The sequence below is a fragment of the Geotrypetes seraphini genome, chromosome 15 (assembly GCF_902459505.1).
Source record: "Geotrypetes seraphini chromosome 15, aGeoSer1.1, whole genome shotgun sequence".
NCBI classification, from domain to species: Eukaryota; Metazoa; Chordata; class Amphibia; order Gymnophiona; family Dermophiidae; genus Geotrypetes; species Geotrypetes seraphini.
This window is the reverse complement of record NC_047098.1, coordinates 62,242,686-62,262,887: the sequence shown is the minus strand read 5'-3', so window position 1 is coordinate 62,262,887 and position 20,202 is coordinate 62,242,686. Positions and strand designations below refer to the sequence as shown.

Genomic DNA, 20,202 nt, shown 5'->3' with positions numbered 1-20,202 from the left:
GTAGTAAGAGGGGTGCGGTCTTCCTAATTGCACGGCACCCCTCCTCTCTGCCTGCCATTTGTTTTTTTGGGGGAAGGAAAGAGTTGGCATGATGGCAGGAGGGTGTCGGCATCCCTCCTGCCATATTTTTGAATGCAGTGGGGGGGGGGGGGAGCGCTGATGGCAGGAGGGAATCGGCATCTCTCCTGCCATTTTTTGGAGTTCAGGGAGGGGGGAAGGGAGGGAGAGCTTTGTCGGGGGGTAGGCTTCTTTTCTTTTCTTGGCCAGATATTTTGCATGTATAATACACGCAAAATTTCAGTGCCATTAAAAAAAAAAAGGGGAAAAAAAACCAGGCAGACCTGTCGGTAACAGTCGGGTTTTAGGATAGTAAAACCCGATTTCAAAATAGCCAAGCAATTGTTAGTGAATCAATTGCATGGGTGAATCGTATCGGAGAGGAGATTCATCAGACAGCGATTATTGTTACAGGATCGGTAAGTTTAGTGAATCTAGACCTTAGTCTTTTCTCCTTTCTCAATATCCCTTTACCCTTAACTGAACAAAATCAGTGACAGCACAATGCAAAGGCGGTGCTGAGATGGCAAGGGTGAACCATCCCAAAGAATGACTTAAGGGGTAGGGTTAACAGATTTTACTCCTGTAAAATCTGGATCCATGGCCCTGCCTCCCCAGGCCCACCCAGTTACACACAGCCCCGTCTTCGGGACTGCTGCGGGAGGGCATCTGTGTATGCGCAGATGATGGCCTCTTGACACGGTCCTAAGGTGGAAGCTTTTCAAAACCCGGACAAAGTGCTGGGTTTTTAAAAGCCGTTCGGGTAAATCCAGACATCTGGTAACCCTAAATAGGGGAAGAGGGAAGGGAATGAGACTTGTATACCACCATTTTGTGGTTACACATTCAAAGTGGTTTACATATAAACAGGTACCTTTTTTTCCTCTACTTGAGGCAGTGTAAGATTAAGACATGCCTAGGGTTACAAGGAGCAGTGTTGACATTTGATCCCACAAACCTCAGGGTGCCACATGTCACTTGCGGACAGGCACTGCATACAGAATTGTGGCTACCAAGGACCCTAGGCACCAGAAAAGTATGGCAGGGTTTCATATGCCAACATTTCTGACATCTGCGGCCCTTTTAGAATTGTGCCCAGTGGCACCTACTGACCCTGAAGTTCTGAGCTGAGCATGGAGCTGGTACTGCCACACCCCAAACACAGACTGCAAGAAAGTGTTATTCAAAACATAGTGAGGCCTGGTCCTAGCCAGACCTCCGATCCAGGCTCACGTGTAGTTAGTACAAAGAATTAGCTTACCTTAGCCAAGCAGAATGTCTGGGTATTGAAGTCGAAGAGTATGCAGGGCCCACATCTTCCTCCTACTCTCCTGGGCCTGCTTAACCTAGTTCTGGCCCTTCCTTATATATTTCCTGGTAGCTGCTTCCCTGACTCCTCCTGCCTGTGTCATTTCCCCCAAAGAAGGAGCTACCTAGATTAAGCTGGATCTGACATTGTGTGGGAGTATGCATCAGAGGGAATGATAGTGTTCTATAACCAGCGTTTCTCAACTCTGTCTTGGAGAACTCCCTTGCCAGTTGATTTTCAGGATATCCACAATGAATATACATAAATTTGGATTACTGTATATACTGCTTCCATTATGCGAATTGTGGATATCCTAGAAATCTGACTGGCAAGGGGGGTACTCGAGGATCAAGTTGTAAAACACTGCTATGAATCCCTCACATAGAGGTATGAGTCATGTCATACTAGGGTTACCATATTTGACACTAAAAAAATCCTGAATGCATGGTCCCACCCTGGTCTGCCCTAGCTCCACCCAGTTCCCCGTCTTGTTCCGCCTCCAGCCTTGCCCCCCACACTGCCTCATCTCTTCTTTCCCACCGGGTCTGGAGGGCTTCTGAGCATGCATGGATACGTATGACATCATCCGCTCATGCTTGGAGGCCCTCCAGACGTGTTGGGGCTTTTCAAAACCCAGACAAACTGTGGGTTTTGTGAAGCCTGTCTGGGTACCCTATTCATACTGCTGTATGAAATGTGTCATGGACCTGCCGCTCCCTCTCTTTTTCCTTGTCTCTCTCTCTCTCTGCACACAGGTTAAAGACCTCCAGAAATGGGGCTGCCTCCTAAGGCAGCAGGAGTCTGATTTTATCCAGGGTGTGTGGGATGAGCTGCATGCCTTTCAGGTGAGTAATGAGTCTAGCCATAGACCCTCTCCACCTCATATGCCAGCTACTAGATGCAAATGGCTAAGCCAAAGGCAATGGTTGATCCCTAAAGGGTATAAATAAAATTCTCCTTGTAGGATGTTTTGTTTTTCTGTTATCTCCCATAAATGTGGCCTAGAGAGATACCTGACTGTAACCTATTTCTATGTTTCCTTCCTGTCTAGCTGAAGCAGCAGTATTAGTACCTCCCTGGACTAGGCGCAGGGGCTGGAAGAGGAAAAGGAGGAGGTGGAAGTTGTAGAGTTGCTCGAGAAAGAGGAAGAAGAAATCTCTGCTGCCCCACCCAACCTCTTCCCCTCCCCCTTAGGAGCAGCTGAACCAGCCTCAGGAGGGGCTTTTGAGGTCTGGGCCAGAGGGCCTTGGCCTCCTGCATCCTCCTCCACCCTCTCCAACACAGAGAGCTGAGGGTGCTAGGGACAGGTGTAGCCGCTGATGCAAATGCCTTGGAATTAGAGATATATTGGAGAAGATGGGGATCATGAAGGAGGCCCTAGGCTGCTGACTAGTGGTAATACCAAGGTCATCTGGACAGGGTGGAGCACTGCATAGCTAGCATTTTAGCTGCCCTAGGCCATGCTCCATCCCAAGGGCCAGACTGCTCCTACCGCCTGTAGTCTGATCCCCCACCTCCCCCCTCCAAAACAATGTTAACTTTGTTTTTTTACCAAAATAACATTTGTTTTAAAAAATTATATTTTAATTGATTTGTTTTGAAAAAATTATTTGTTGCATTTTGTATTTCATTTTTTTATTTTAAAATAATATTTAACTGTTTTCTTGTATATTAAAAACAATTTTTATGTTGGTAAAGTAAAATGTTGGAATTGATTTCTATAGCTCTTTATTGGCATTCCAACATCACATTAAACTGGACATGCACTGAGCCAGGATCATAGAGTCAATATCTATGAGCAAATATAGCTTAACTGGTTCACAAATTCTGGCTCTTACCAGTGCCTTAGCAAGGATAGGAGGCGCCCGGGGCGGTGGCGACCCCTGCGCCCTCCTCTCTGCCCCTCATGCCATACTCACGCTCTCCCTTCCCTGTACCTCGTGAAATCTCTGCCAGCGGCAAGCAGCTTCTCCAGCCTGCTGCTTGCGCTGGTAGTGGCTTTCCCTCTGTCCCTTCTTGGCCCTGTGACCTGGAAGTGATTTCAGAGGGAGCCTGGCCGGTGCGAGCAGCAGGCGGGAGAAGCTGCTTGTGCTGGCGAAGATTTAGGTGGAAGGGAGGGCGTGGCATGAGGGTGGGGGCAGAGAGATGCTGGAACTCCTACCACGATTGCGGCCGGGGCAGTCCGCCTTGGCCACACCACTGGTTACTACTTACTTCCCACAGCTGCCAGCCACTTCAAAACCTGGCATAGCATACATCCTGGCCCCACAGTCCAGGAAAGCAGGATGCAGCAGTAGCAACATTCTGCAGCTGGAGACAGATGAGATGGATCCTTGGAGCAGGTGGGTGATATGGAGCAGGAGTTGCCCTCAGGCCACAACGAAAGGCCCAAGATACATGAAGAAGGGGAGAATGATGGCATGGTGGCATTTTAAATGGTACATAAAGGGGTGCTCAGGGACAAAGACACTGATGTGTGGCAGGAGAAGACGGGCTCACACTGCAACCTAAACACACTGGTTTGGTATACAGGGTGTATAACAACTGTGTGTGTGCGTGTGTGTGTGTGGGGGTGTGTGTGAGTCAAGAGGGTAATGGGAATTGAGGCATGGACAGTACTGCAGGTGGTATAACTGAGAAGGGAGTAAGTAGCAGGTGCGACATGTCGCTCAAATATACCACTGAAACCAACAAACTCCTGGAATGCCAAAGACTGACTCACCTCCACTTAAATGCTATCTGTGATGTAGAGCAGGCGCTACCATCATGGTGGCAAGAACTGCTCGATGAGGACACCCTTGCACACCCACATGAAGATGAAGGTCTGGAACAAGAGGGTGAGCATGCCAACACATTTGGAATGCAGATTAGAGAATGACATGGTGAAAAAAATTTGTCCCCGTCTCCGCCCCGTCCCCGTGAGCTCAGTCCCTGTCCCCACCCCATCCCCGCGAGCTTGGTCCCCATCCCATCCCCACAAACCATCTGATACCATCTGCACAAACCATCTCCCTTCTGTGTTCCCAATTTCTAATATGTCCTTTCTATATCTATATATTCCCTCCTGTGTCTGGCATTGCTCCCCTTGTGTCCATATACCATCCCCATGTGTCTTCCCTTTATGTCTCTGTCCCTATGGCCACATGCACATAATTCCCCCATGTATCTCCCCTTTGTTTCTGTTCCTATGCCCCCATGTATCTCCCCTTTATGTCTCTGTCTCTATGCCCCCATGCACATAATTTCCCCTCTGTTTCTGTTACCTTCCTGTGTCCATATTTCCCTTCTCTTCCTCTTCCACACCAATGTGTCTCTCTCCTCTCCAACCCCATCTAGCTTCTTTCCCTCTTTCTCCCCTCACTTCCAGCATCTGAATCACCTGCCTGTCCTCCCCTCTTTCCTGCTGTGGGTTCAATATTTGTCTCCCTCTTCATCCACTTGGCCCAGCATCTCTTTCCCTTTCACTCCCTCCTTCCTACTGTGAGGGATCGCACGGTCCAGCAGCCCCCTCCCATCCAATCGCCACGTCCCACCATCTCCCTCCCACCCTATCGCCACGTCCCACCATCTCCCTCCCTCTCACCTTAAGTGGCAAATTTAATTGTTCCTCTCCCAGCGGCATGCTTCCGTTGAATCTTCTCCTCTGACGCAACTTCCTGTTTCTGGTTGCGTCAGAGGAGGATTCAACTGAAGCAGCCATGCCCGCGCACGACTTGTTGAAAGCATGCCGCTGGAAGAAGAACAATTAAATTCGACACATAAGGTGAGGGAGGGAAATGGCAGGACGCGGCAATTGGGTGGGAGGGGGGCTCCTGGACCTCGCGATCCATGACCGCACGTGTCCCCTTCACTGCAGAGACAAGACCATTCACTGCTCTTCGGGGCATTTAATGGCCTTGTCCCCGTCCCCACGGCGACTACTATGTTCTCACTCCCCGTTTCAGCGGGTTACCTGTGGCTCCCTGCAGGTACTACAACAGTAAAGTGAATGATATTTATATGGAATTAGGTCATAGCACCTATCAAAGATCACAAACATATCACCAATATACAATACCTGTCGCCTATGATTTGGAACAGGATGCTGGAGGTGGAGAGATGCCGGCTGCTTGTCTACAGGATATGCCTTTCGTCGCAAGGTACATCCTGTAAGCAGTCAGCTGGCACCCTTCTTGCCGGTGTTTTGCAGTACAGTTTGTCATACATTGGTATATATGATATTGATCCACCCAGTGTCCTGTCTGTCATAATTAGGTTGTAAACTCTATCAAGCAGGGACCAACTCAGGTAGCACTATAGAAATAATAGTAGTAGAACTTCTGGTAACTCTACTTAAAATGTTTTACTTTTCTAATCTCTATCACATCCCTTCTGCTCTGCATGATTTTCTCTTTCCTGCTTCTCTCTCTCACCCCTCCCGCAATCAATTTTTATTTTCCTACAAAGTCTTTCACTTCCTATGCTCACTCTCAGCCTCTTGCTGTATTCCAAGCCTCATTCTGGTGCTCCTATGGCTTCTCTCACTGTATCCCAAGCCTCATTCTGGTGCTCCTATGGCCTTTCTCATTCTGTTCCAAGCCTCATTCCGGTATTCCTATGGCCTCTCTCACTTTATTTCAAGCCTCATTCTAGTGCCCCTATGGTCTCTCTCACTCTGTTCCAAGCCTCATTCTGGTGCTCCTATGGGCTCTTTTAGTGTGGTTCAAGTCTCACTCTGATGTTTAGTACCATCCTTTTCGTCGGCTGCAGAGCAAGCAGGCAGGCCTCACTTCTTTTCCCCTCTTCTGGTTGCCTGCTGTTTGCATGTCCATGTGCGTCTCTGTGGTGATTCACAGCAGACATTTATTTCTTAGGCTGCTGCCCCCGGGATCCCTGAAAAGAGGACATGTCTGGAGAAGCCTGCACATATGGTAACCCTAAGAATATGGATATGGAATAGAGTCACAGCAGAATCTCTAAATATTGCCAGAAATCACCAGAAGCGCAAACACTCTGGGAGCCCTAAAGACAAGAATCACCTGCACCTCAGTGCTTTTTATCATAACGGTGCCGTAATGTACCCTGATATCAGAGCTGATGTCAGACGCCGATATCAGCGCGGTTTCCCGTCAAAGCGCCCTATACGTACAGCACTGATTACTGCGTGCACTTTGCGACATGGGTTATAAAAGACGACACAATTTCCTTCCTGGAGAGATTAGGATCCTTGTCGCCCAAGTGGGTGCCAATTATGATGCCCTATATGGGAGACAGGCTGAAAGGATTGGTGTAAGTGGACAACTTAATATCTGGCGCCGAATTTGCAATGACATAAATGCAATCCACCATCAACACCGGGAGGTGGAGGCATTAAAGAAAAGGTGGCGGCTGATGCGGAGACAAGTCCGGAAGAAAGCTGAACAGGTAGCTATACAGGGTCCTGATGGTGAACTAAGTCTGACTGCTCTAGAGAGGAAGATATTGGACACAGTTGGGCCTGGAACATCGGCTGATGTAGGAGTCTTTGACACTTCACGCAGACGCGCAGGTAACAGAATGTATCACATACCCATACCTATTATCACACTAGGAATGTGCTGGGTTTGCCTTGAAATGTTCTCTCAAATTGCTATCTAATCTTATAGCACTTCTCGGGTATTGTGATCTTTATACTACAATTAATTCTCTATAATAAAATCCTAAGCATGCATGCGCACTTAGGATGACATGTTCCCTGACAACATGATGTGTCCCTCTGTGCTGAATTCTATTTTCAAACACGGATGCAGGGAACGCGCTGGCGATTCCCCCCTCCCGCCCTCACTCATTGTAATTCCTGCTGCCGCCACTGCTGCTCTTCGTTGTCTGCCCTCCTCTTCAAAGCAGCCTGCTGAGGTTCACCGGACGGTTGTAGCGAACCTTGCAGGTTGCTCTCCACCTCGGTAGTACGTTCCCTCTGCCGCGATCTTGAGGAGCGAGATCGCATCAGAGGGAACGTGCTACCGAGGTAGAGAGCGGCCTGCAAGGTTCGCTACAGCTGGCCAGCGAACCGAACCTCAGCAGGCTGCTTTGAAGAGGAGCAGCAGTGGTGGCAGCGGTTCATGCCGGTGGGCCAGAAGAGACCAGGAAGCCATTTTTGGGAGCAATACAGGCAGGCAGGGGGCCATTGCAAGAAGGAAAGGGGGCTGCTTTGGGGGAGGTTCGTGCTGGGGGGCAGACAGCAATCATGCTTTGCTTTGGGAGGGGGGAGAACAGAAGGGGGCCACGGAGCAAGCAGGCATGGCACAACAGGGGGAGAGGGAAAGGGGGCTGCTGGGGGGCAGACAGCAATCGTGCTTTGCTCTGGGGAGGGGGGAAACAAAAAGGGCCACGGAGCAAGCAGGCATGGCACAACAGGGGGCCTGGGGGAGAGGGAAAGGGGGCTGCTTTGGGGGGAGGGGTGTGCTGGGGGGCAGACAGCAATCGTGCTTTGCTCTGGGAGGGGGGAAACAGAAGGGGGCCAAGGAGCAGGCAGGCATGGCACAATGGGGCCAGTGGGAGAGGGAAAGGGGGCTGCTTTGGGGGGAGTCGTGTGCTGGAGGGCAGACAGCAATCATGCTTTGCTCTGGGGGGGGAAACAGAAAAGGGCCACAGAGTGGGCAGGCATGGCACAACAGAGAAATACAGGCAGATAGGGGGCTAGGGAGAGACACAGAAAGAATGACAGACAGATAGGGGGCCAGAGAGACAGACAGATAGTGTCTCAAGGAGAGAGAAAGACAAAGAAAAAAAGACAGACAGCGGCTGAGAGAGAGAGAGAAAGAAAGACAGACACACACATCTATTCTAGCACCCGCTAATGTAATGGGCTTAAAGACTAGTTAAGTTATAAAGTTATGCAGGTTGTTATACAGGAATGTGGTGCAGTGGTTAAAGCTACAGCCTCAGAACCCTGAGGTTGTGGGCTCAAACCCAAGCTGCTCCTTGTGACCTTGGGCAAGTCACTTAATCTCCCCATTGCCCCAGGTACATTAGGAAGATTGTGAGCCCACCGGAACAGACAGGGAAAATGCTTGAGTACCTGAATAAATTCATGTAAACTGTTCTGAGAAAATTAAATAAATGAAATCAAATGTATGTCTCAATAATTTTCAAAAATATAAACATAGACCAAAAAAAAGGCCTGCTATGCTAATAACCCAGGACTCTGGGATGTCCACATTTATGCTTCTAGGATCTGTATGCTAACATGAATCCCAGTAGGTTACCCCAGCAAAACTGTTAAACGGACAATCTCTGCAGACAATACCCACTTCTCATTCTCCTCTTCCCCCTTTCCCGTTGTTAATTCTATTTTCTTCTTTTACTTAACTGCAATACCCTTTCCACCCCTCTAGATTTCATTTTTTCCGCCATGTACCTACTACTCCACCATTGTGAACTACTTGGATGCTATGGCGATATCAAGCCATTAATACTCATTAAAGTTGAAATTAGAAAGGAAACAATGTCTGCAGCTATGTGTACTATGTTTCTGTTGCTTGACCTGTCTGCCCATACTGATGTCTTGTTTTCTCCCTTCTTGCAGTTAAACTCGGTACACCTATACCTCCAGCTGCTGCCAGGGAGGCAGAGGAAGAAGAAGAGGAGGTGGCTGGAAAGATGCAAGGACCATATTGGCCAGTGCCTCCACCTCCCAGAACATCAGCAGCAGCAGCAGCAGCAGCAGCAGTACCAACTCCTCCTTCCCCACCAGAACATGAGGACATCAGGGTGGCAGTGAAGGAGGAAGTGGCTGAGGAGGAGGATGAGCAGGGGGGATACGAGTCGGGTTACCTGAAGGAGGAAGAGGAGGTGGAGGTTGAGGGTGATGAGCTGGAGGAACACCAAACCTCACCTCAAAATCTTGGCCCCCCTGAGCAGGAAATCCAGCGACTGATGGATGTTGGGAACACCATCCACCAGGAGCATGCCCAGCTCAGGGCAGAGGTTGCGGGGCTACGAGAAGAGGTACGATCTATAAGTACGGCTCTAGATGTTCTCGCCAGGAAGTCAGACGCAATAAACGAGCACCTCGCTGCCCTGGTCGTGGAGCAAGCTGCCACCCGGCGGTCTCATGAGAACATGCAGGCTGTGCTTGCCAACCTTCTTGGCCAACTCATCGCCCAGGGTCACCCCCGTGGAAATTCAATAGCTCAACCCACCCCGCAAGTCTCCTCCAGCCAGGGCTCCAGCCCTGGCACATCCAGCTGGGTAAAGGGGAAGGGACCCCATTAGGACCCTCTGTAGCCTCAGTCGCTGACTCCAGGGTTGTTATGTCGTCATGGACCCTGAGATGTTGCTGGATTGCCTCCGCATTGATCTGCCACAGCCTCTAACTCATGGTGGTCTCATTGCAGATCTAGGTAGCAACCTGACTATACGCACGGTCCTCATCAGCTGTATATCCCATAGTGGGCATCGTAGTTGGGGAGGGGAGAAGAGGCAGGACCTCTGTGTGAGGCAACATGGAGGGGGAGGCAGGGGGACCTTTATGTGAGGCAGCCTGGAGGGGAAGGGGAAAGAGAACAGCAATGGGAAGTTCACTGTTGGAAACAAGATATTGGACTTGATGGGCCTTCGATCTGTCTCAGTATGACAATTCTTATGTTCTTAAGAAGGAGAAAAATGTGCAAAGAACAAGTTGGGAGGGAAGAAGAGGGGGATTTGAGAGTGAACCTGTCTGGGGGGGAGGGAGTAGTGGTGGCTCTCAGCTCACAATGGAATCTGTTGGGGGTTTTTGTTGGGGGGAGGGAGCTGCATGGACTCTGGCTCTGGATCTGTGTAATGGATGGACCAGCATGTGCTCTGGAATCCTATATATTGGAGGGACTTGAATGGACTCTGGAATCTGTGCAGTGGGGGGACATCAATGGACTCTGGAACGTATTTCTTGGAACTTGTAAATAAAACTTTATTTCCATTTGAACTGACTGGGTGTCCATCACTGCTTTAACCACATGCGGTCATCTGTGGGGCCAGGGAGGAAGGGTATAGAGGGGCTGTTCTGAGATGCCTCATTGACTTAATCTGCACTTTCACATGCTTTACAGCCCTCAGACCTGTGGCACCTTACCTGCAAACCTATTCCTAAACAACTGAAGGATATATGTTTGTTGCTGTCTGCAGCGCCTCTACGTGGGTACCCAGTGGCCTTCAGCAGCCATGTCCTCGGTGTAACCACAATGTAGCCCTGGGGTGTCAAAGTCCCTCCTCAGGATTTCCCCAATGAATATGGATGAGATCTATTAGCATACAATGAAAGTAGTGCATGCAAATAGATCTCATGCATATTCATTGAGGAAATCCTGAAATCCCGATTGGATTGCGGACCGACATTTGACACCCCTGATGTAGCCTGTTGCAGATTCAGCTTACTGCATCATAGTGTGTTTATGTGGGGCTGCATATCTACTGAGTTTGGTTAGTGCTCTGCATCCACAGAACCCCACCCTCACCCTTTCTTTTATTACCTTTAAATATTTTTATTAGTTTTCATGAATAGAAAAAAGTACAGCAAAAAAACAGCAGCAAGAACTGTACAAAATACATCTTAAACCACCAACAATTGAATGATCAAAAGATTCCTTCCCCCCTCCCTAGAAAACAGACAATAACCCCTGTCACTGAAAATAAACTGAAGACACCCCCCTCCCCCCAAAGCTCCTATGACCCCAACAAGACAGAATGATAAAGGAAACAGTCGAGGATAATTAAAGAGCATCTGATTTGTCCCCCAACAGTTTCCAGGTATACCCCTGAGACATAATAATGATGTCACTTGGCCAGAGATATTTCCATTCTCCCCAAGGACACCAATCAATTTATCCACTCATCCTGTAAAGGGGCTGAAGGACTTTTCCAATGTTTCGCTATTAAACACTTAGCCGCTGCAAGACCTAGGCGAAGAAGCTTGGTTTGCCATTTATGTTCCCTTGTATTGTACAAGCCCAACAAACAGCTTTGGGGCGTAGCTTCCACTGGCCTACCTAGAAGAGCAGTTAAGGTGTGAACCACGCTCCTCCAGAAAGGGCGCAGGGTCGTACAGTAGTGGATGCAGAGTAGAGCTAGGGCATTTTCACATTTAAATTGCCCTGCAATCATGGTTTTGTCTCTGCTGCTAACTCAATAACAGGCATATTGGGCCACTTGGGTACATATTGATGATGTCATTACAATGTCAAAGTTGTGCGTCCAAAAATGGCTACTTCCTATGATCAACAACATAAGTGTTGCGTCTGGTATTCGTTTCCTGAGAGTTGTGAATAGGGTGTATTATGAAACATTGCTAAATTCAAGGCTGAAGACTCAATCTGGAAGCAAACGTATGGTTCAGAGGACAGACCAGCAGAGGAACCAAAAGGTATAAAGAAACATTATCTATAAAATTAATAGAAAATGATAGATAAAAACTTACTAAACTTTAAAAAAGAAATCTGTTGAAAATACTAATATATAGCGTACTATAATGAATCATGCTAAGCAACGCCTACCTAAAACGCCAAAAATATAGGTCAGCTTTTGGCACAGCTAAAATATGATCCTCCATATAGGTGCCTAGGGTCTATTGATGTCCCCCCACAGCACCCATTTTCTGTCTCAAAAGGCTCCTATTCTTAGGGCGCCTGCAAATCTACAGGTGCCCTTTTAGAGAATCTTATTTCATTCAAAGGCGCCTAATTTTCAATTATCATATGCTAATGGCACTCAGGCCCATTTCTTGGTAGGTGCCTCCCAAATCGGCACCTATCAGTAAGCGCTGTTTATAGAATTTGCCCAAAAAAGCCTCGTTCAATTTTCATATCTAAGTAAAAAACCAAATCCAATGCTTTTAAACAACTACTGTATACTCAATACAAAGAAGTATAAAAAAAGCCCAAATAGGGGAATACTGCTTTGTGTTTTAATATAGTTGCTTTTAAGCATTGGATTTGATTTTTAAACCCCCTCTTTTACCCCCTCTTTTAGTGCGGGTTTAACTGCTCCGACGCTCATAGAATGCACGTAAGCTTCTCCTCTTTTTTTCTGTATAACTGAAGGACAACTACCACTTCTCCCTCCGAATCCACGGGTTTAGTACCCGCGAATTTGGTTATTCATGATTTTTTAGGAGCGATCTTCTTGCGCTCCTACACCGTGCAGAGCTGTCATCAAAACGGCTGGGGAGGTCCGGGACACAGGAGGGTGGTAAGGGTGGGTCAGAGTCGGCCCTAAAATTTATCCGTGATTTTTCCATATTCGCAGGCCGGGTCTGCCCCTAACGGTTTCGGAGGGAGAAGTGTATGTCTGTTCACAGCCCTGGTTGGAGGAACATGGCAACACTGTGAATCTTCTGATGTCATTGTGTCACTGTGATAAGATTTCAGTTTTATTTTGATTCATTTTTGAAAAAATGTACGTATATGTATGTATTTATTTATAATGACTGCTGTGTTTGTAGTATTTTTATGAAGATGCCTTTTTAAAAAAGTTTTAGTGGATGCATAATTTTATCTGACTTCTATGTCCATCACTGTGGGTCCATTTACTGCTATTTAGATATTTATATAATTTTAACAATACACAGAGGACACGGAGGATCTAGAATCAGAAAATAATAGTTAATATTGAAGAACTAAGGTCAGTACTGGGCAGACTTGCACATTCTGTGTCTGTATATAGCCGTTTGGTGGAGGATGGGCTGGGGAGGGCTTCAATGGCTGGGAGGGTGTAGATGGGCTGGAGAGGGCTTTGACGGAGACTTCAGTAGTTGGAACCTTAGAACAGTACCAGGCAGAGCTTTGGATTCATGCCCAGAAATAGCTAAGAAAAAACAACAACTAATTTTTAGATGGAATCAGGTTGGGCAGATTGGATGGATCATTCGGGTCTTTATCTGCCATCATCTACTATGTTACTATGTATAGACTATGGATGTGTTTGTATGGTTTGTGTCTTTGTCCTTGCAGCAGCTGAGTGGCAAAACATGGCCATGTTGGGCATCTTCCTTTTGAAAACTGGAGCATTTTAAAGATTTACCACTTTCACAAAGCCATGCTAGTGGCAGCCATGCAACAAAAGCCTTGAAGCCCTTTAAATTATGGGCTTCAGGGCAGTTACCACAGTGGTAGCCGCTAGTGTGGCTTTGTGGAAGTGTGTGTGTGTGTTGGGGGGGTGGGTTATTAAGACCATTTTGTTGAAGATCTTCTTTCTTTATATTTTTTTATTCTATTAAAAAAAATCTTTAGTCACATGTTTGACACGATAGGCTTCTTTACTAAGTTGTGCTAAAAATTGGCCTTACATACCCACATAACTAACATTGAGTCGGATGACAGGAAGGCTGCGGGAGAGACCCTTGACAAAGCACGGGAGTGAGAAACATGTCGTGTCGTCTCTCCTGAGTCATGTCAGCTTTAAAGATAAGTGGCTTAAAGTATTAGATATTGCTATTATAGTTTTAAACACTAAAAGTTTATTAAAAATACTAAAAAATGAAAGCACAAAAAATATATATAGGCCGGTGATGAAGACCACGTAATTCTTCCTGTTATCAATCTTTATATAGCGGTGGAGTGGTGGGGCTGAGGCCTTTACAAATATAAGTGGTTGTCATCCTCTTGATATTTGGGATTTGGTGTTGGACATTGAGGAGTGATATTATCCCAAATCAAATATAGTTTAAAATTTTACATCATTATTTAGAAGCTTACATACCTAAGGCCATTTTTACCACAGCCAGGAAATGGCTGATTTTTCTTTTTATGGGAATTAATGGCCATGCGCTAATGTTGCCATTATTACATGGCCACGAACAAAAGTTATCCCTTACCTAACTTGTAGGTGGTAAGAGCTCACATACTAATCCTGTGCTAATCGGCATCCAGTAATGCAGATAAGCAAACTGATTACAGGCAGTCCCCGCTGTAAGAACGAGTTACATTTTTAAAGCTAAGTCGGATCTGTAAATTTTCAGATTCTTGCTTCTTTCCTCTGCTCCCAGCTGACAAAAACCAGTGTTCCCTCTAAGATACAGCCTGCACAACCACACACTGTTCTTAATGTGGCCATGCATCATTCCTGAATCTGCTACAGGAGAAGTATAGGAGTCTGTGCCACTGGAAATGCAGCTCAATGAAATCAAATGAAGCCACGACCGCGTTATTAAGTTCAAGTCGTACTCAAGTTGGGCATCTGTAACTTGTGGACTGCCTGTAGTAAAGAAACGCCCACTCTCCAACTCCTCAGACATACACCACCTCTGCCCCCCAAAAAAGTATTTTTAGCACATGAGTTGCGTACGCATGATGCAGGATTACTGCAAGACACCTCAGCTTGTGCTGCAGTAAACCCTTTAAAACTGCAGTAAGCACATGCTAGTGCTTGTCACAGTTTAGTAAAAGGACTCCTATATAACCTAGCTGCCAATATACCCCACCCTTTGCCCCTTCTTCCCTCCAGTATTGCAACTATGCCCAGGGCAGGATTAAAGGATAGGCCAAGTAGGCCCGTGCCTCGGCACAAAACGCTGCCTGCTTTAATGACATCAATGTACCTGCCTCCAGACCCTGCTCAAGACATTCAAGTTAAAGTTTATATAAAATTTTTTATACTGCTTAATCAAACTTCTTGGCGGTGTACAATAAAAAATACCATAAAAACAAATTAAAGATTAGAGATACTAAACAACACCAGGGTATATTAATATAACACATGACGTGACATATAGACTTACTTCAAACAAATGGGAAAAAGAGGGCAAGAACTACAATCTTTGGAGAAAAGAGCACAAAAAAGGAAAAAAAACAGGTGACACGATCGTGTCAGAGGGAACATGCTACCATATGGAAAGCGGCCTGCGAGGTTCGCTACAGCCAGCCGCGAACCTAAACAGGCTGCTTTGAACAGGAGTGGCAGCAACCATGGATGGATGGAGGGAGGGTAAGAATGGGAGGGGAAGCGAAAAAAGAAGGGCTATGGAGCAGGCAAGAAAGGGGGCTGTTTTGGTGGGAGGGTTGTGCTGAGTGCAGACAGCAATCATGGGGGGGTGGGGGAAACAGAAGGGGGCCATGGAGCAGGCAGGCATGGCACAACAGGGGGCCAGAGGGAGAGGGGGCTGCTTTGGGGGGAGGGGTATGCTGGGGCAGATAGCAATCTTGGGGGGGGGGGAGGAATAGAAGGGAGCCACGGAGCAGGCAGGCATTGCACAACAAGGGGAAAGGGGGCTGCTTTGGGGGGAGAGTTGTGCTGGGGGCAGACAGCAATCATGGGGAACGGGAGGGGGCCACGGAGCAGGCAGACATGGCACAACAGAGGGAGAGAGAAAGGGGGCTGCTTTGGCAAGCAGGGGGGCCAGGGAGACAGAAAGAAAGACGCACAGACAGGGGACCAGGGAGAGACACACAGACACAAAGAATGACAGACAGACAGTGTCCAGTGTAACGGGCTTAAACACTAGTGGCCATTAGAACACTTTTTATGATATATATATATCATAAAAAGTGTTCTAATGGCCACACTAAAGGGGAAATACAGCACATGGCCATTTTGCAGCTGCGCGAAAAGTGGCCTCAGCACGCAGGAAAGCTCTCACGCTAGCAATGGTCACTTTTATAGCACCGCTTAGTAAAAAGGGCTTAAAAGCCTTGCCCTTGATGTTGCCTATAGCTACGCTAAATATGGCTATTTTGGGTGTTTGCATTTTAGCTCCAAGTTTGCAACGTTAAGTTGACTTAAAAGTACCATATTTCTATTTTTGTTGGTTTTAGAATGGCTTCCTTTCATACCTCCATTTTATTCCCTCTCCAGAGCAAAGACGTACAAATACTCATATAATACAAATAGACAGATATATGTGCCCACCCATAAGCCAAGCTGCACACACTTTCCCTACTTGTTGATTGCGGCCCTGAAGCCTTTGAGTTTTTAAAAACTTTTAGAGCCCATTAGTGCTTTGAAGGCATCCATTAGATTGTAGCCCGTGCGCCTGTGTTTTTTCTTCATGCATCATTTCCCCAGAGAAGAGATGTTAGGAAGAACCGCAATGGCTTTAGAATATGCTTTTGTTCCATGTTAAAAATCATTACATGGTTCAGTTCCTGCCCAGCAGATAAGCTAAATCTCATGGACGTACTTTCTTATAGAGCACAGCTTCTATCTGTGAAAGTATTAGGGGCAATTTCATATGTTTTATTAATAGTGCTCTTTGAGAAATTAGGTAGCTCAGTAGGCTAGCGCAGGAATATGCTATTTTGCTTCTGGGCCATAAATAAATCTGACCAAATTAAAGTAAAGAGAATATATACTTTTTGATTCCAAGCAGTATGTGCTTTTAATTTTATTTTGTGCATAGAGCATTAATCTGCTACAAAAACATTCTGATTCACTGGCTTAATTGTGCCGTGAACATATTTCTCTACAGTTAAGCCAGTGAACCAGGGTGGATTTTTTGCCATTTTCTTTCTTGGCGCACAGGATATTAAAGTGCTAGAGTTGGGAATACATACGCATATGTAAATGTGAGAGAAGGTTATCAACATGGGCTAGCACTAAGCCATGTGATTTTACTGTTATTAGCTAGGCACACACTGTACCATTTTAATAGAAAATACTGATGTTCTCCGAAGGGTATTTTGGTAATTGAGTGACCTAATAGGTATAGCGGAGAGCACAAGATCAGGAAAACTAGTGTTTAAATCCTACTTCTCCACACCAACACTTATTATGGCCTTGGGAAAGTTATTTTTTTTCCTGTGGCTTTAGGCACTCTCTCCTGACCTGTAAGATCTTTGGGAAGGATATTAGCTACATACTACTTGTAATCATGTTTGCTGACTTAAGCATCATTTGGAAAAGTGGGCTAAAAAGCCAAATATTTATGTAGGATGGTATCCTCTCAGGTTTCCAAGCCTCTCATTCATGAGGTTACTCGTACTCAGCAAAATTCTGAATGGTGCTCAAAGGGTAAAAGTGAAACAATTTTTCATTCTTTCAAACAGTGCAAAGATGAGAGGACACTGAGAGTAATGCTCTTAAAATAAACAGAAGAAAACATTTTTTCACTGGAAAAAAATAAAGCTCTGGAACTTATTGTCACAGGTTATCACAGGATGTGGTGACAGCAGTTGGTGTAGCTGGGTTTAAAAAAGGTTTGGACAAGTTCCTGGAGAAAAAGTCCATAGTCTGCTATTGAGACAGACATGGGGGGGGGGGGGAGCAGCTGTTTGCCCTGGGATCAGTAGCATAGAATGTTGCTACTTTTTGGGATTCTGGAACCCTGCTACTCTTTGGGGTTCTAGAATGCCGCTATGGCTTGGGTTTCTGCCAGGTACTTGTGACCTGGATTGGCCACGGTTGCAAATAGGATACTGGGCTAGATGGACCATTGGTTTGACCCAGTATGGCTATTATGTTCTCAGCAGCCAATGTCATTATCTGAACTGCATTGGTGGTTTCCTGCCCCTATGATGATGTACTGTACTGTGTGGTGCCGTGGTTAATCACAGCCTCAGCACCCTGAGGTTGGGGGTTCAAATCGTACACTGTTCCTTGTGACCCTGGGCAAGTCACTTAATCCCCCATTGCCCCAGGTACATTAGATAGTGAGCCTGTCGGGACAGATAGGGAAAAAATGCTTGAGTACCTGAATGTAAACCACTTAGATTATCCCCCGCTTCTACTAAACCGCGCTAGCGGTTTTAGCGGGGAGGAGCTGACGCTCATAAGAACTGTGAGCGTCGGGAGCAGCGCAGGTCATTCAGCGTGGCTCCCCACGCTAAAACCGCTAGCGCGGTTTAGTAGAACAGGCCCTATAAGTGGTATATAAATGCTTAAATAAATAAAATAAGTATTTTTACATAGTAACATAGTAGATGATGGCAGATAAAGACCCGAATGGTCCATCCAGTCTGCCCAACCTGATTCATTTTAAATTTTTTTTTTTTTTAAATTTTTTCTTCTTAGTTATTTCTGGCCAAGAATCCAAAGCTTTACCCGGTACTGTGCTTGGGTTCCAACTGCCGAAATCTCTGTTAAGACTTACTCCAGCCCATTTTTGAGCCTTTTCCTTTTTTTAAAAAAAAAGTGTATGATTTCCAAGCAGATAGCAAGGTTAACATTGTAGGAATTACAATTTTAGTCACAATAAAGAAAAACAGAAAAAAACTTAGGCCTCCTTTTATTAAGGTGCGCTAGCGTTTTTAGCACACGCACAAAATTACCGCGCACTACGCTTCTAGAATAACGCCAGCTCAATGCTGGCGTTAAGGTCTAGTGCGCGCGGCCATGTAACACGCACTATTCCACACGTTAAGGCCCTAACTCGGCTTAGTAAAAGGAGCCCTTAGTTAAATTCGTTAAAACTTACTCAAGTCCTCCATTTTGATCCAAGAATATTTGAGTAATATTTAATTTAACAGGAGTTAGATTTATAAGGAAAATTAATGTCCGCTGCTAGACAAGAATCCACAAATTATTCATGAGTAGTAGTTATCATTGTTCTTCATTTTCCACTCGCTTTTGAGATAAAAACTTTGTCAAAGAAAACATATTTTAGGGATCGAAGCCTAACTATGCATTTATATGGATAGCGGAGGAAAAAAAACTCCTCCGATCTGTAGTACCCCGGGTTTTATCAAAAGAAACTGACATCAACTTTTCTGAGTTTCCTTAGAAACATCCGGAAAGATTTGAATATTCATTCCCAAGAAATTCTTCATACGATTTTTAAAGAACAACTTGAGTATCCAATCTCTGTCTGGAGATAGCGCCACTGTAATCAAAAGAGTAGCCGGTGTAGCTATATATCGATCAGAAGTTTTCAATGATGTGGAAATATTTAATGAGGCTTCATGTTGTATATCTTTTTCTTCACCTTGATTTTGACACAATATTGGCAGGTAAGAGGAGGCAAAGATTCTTCTGGAATTTTAAAAATTTTAAGGAAATAATTAATGTTTTAGCATTTCTCTAGGTGATATTGAAAGAATCTTGGGAAAATTTATTAATTATAGATTCTTTATTCTATTATGATTTTCAAGATTCGCAAGTTTCCTCCACAGAATAATATTGTCTCTAACAATTAGATCTTGTTTTTTTTGTTTTAAAGTTGTAACTTCCTTATCTGTTTTTTGAATGTCTGTCTTGTATAAAGTACCCAACAACAACACACTCCTAATTTGCCAAACAAATCCTAAACTAGAAAAACCAAGGAAGGCAACCAAGTCACATCAAGGTCTGTGAGGGGGAAGCTCAAAGTGCCTAACTTGGCTCACAACTTGCAAACCAAATATAGTGTAATATGTCAAAGAACATGCCACATTATATGATGTTATAGGGCGCTCTCAGTGTGAACCCTCAGTGATAGGAGCAAACCCCGCCCTCCAGCCTTCCTCTCTGCTTGTGTTCTGTTGGAGGCCAGGTTCCTGAAGAAGGGCTCCTCCCGAAACCAGCGCGGTTGAACTTCTTCTCCTGGCGCGGTTTTTCCTTTTTTTTTTTAAATTCTTTATTTATTAGATTATTCATTACAATATCTTTGTAACAAACATGCATGAATGAACACAAAAAATACAAATGTAAATTCCCTAACGGGAATTAACATAATATAAGGAAACAATTTCAACCATATCCTAGTCCACATTAAAGCTGATCGCCAGTACAAATAAAACATCAAAGCAAATCTTTCTATCTACTATCTAGGAACAGGCAAATGGCTATTATATGTATTATACATCATCCTCCTAAAATAAACTGAATATTAGGAATTAAACTTTCAACAAAGGTTTCTCTTTGATAAAATCTTCTACCTGGGCTGGATCAAAAAACACATATTTATCATTTCCATATGATATCAGGCATTTACA

At 45.5% G+C, this 20,202-nt stretch overlaps 2 protein-coding genes across 9 annotated transcripts in view; both read left to right on the top strand.

The window, feature by feature from the left end:
* The window catches only part of PITPNM3 (PITPNM family member 3), a 407,952-nt gene that overhangs the window by 77,337 nt on the left and 310,413 nt on the right, over positions 1-20,202 (top strand). The gene's annotated exons all lie outside the window — the stretch shown is intronic.
* On the top strand, positions 6,089-10,292 carry LOC117348846 (myb-related transcription factor, partner of profilin-like). Its single transcript, XM_033921393.1, has 2 exons — positions 6,089-6,893; positions 8,913-10,292. The coding sequence occupies exons 1-2, from the start codon at positions 6,524-6,526 to the stop codon at positions 9,599-9,601; spliced, it is 1,059 nt and encodes a 352-aa protein (XP_033777284.1). The 5' UTR covers positions 6,089-6,523; the 3' UTR covers positions 9,602-10,292.

Bases quoted from the DNA above. Each gene is read 5' to 3' on its own strand.
- LOC117348846 (XM_033921393.1), top strand. From the start codon at position 6,524: ATGGGTTATAAAAGACGACACAATTTCCTTCCTGGAGAGATTAGGATC. The intron at 6,894-8,912 runs GTAACAGAATGT...CCCTTCTTGCAG, and splicing joins CACTTCACGCAGACGCGCAG to TTAAACTCGGTACACCTATA.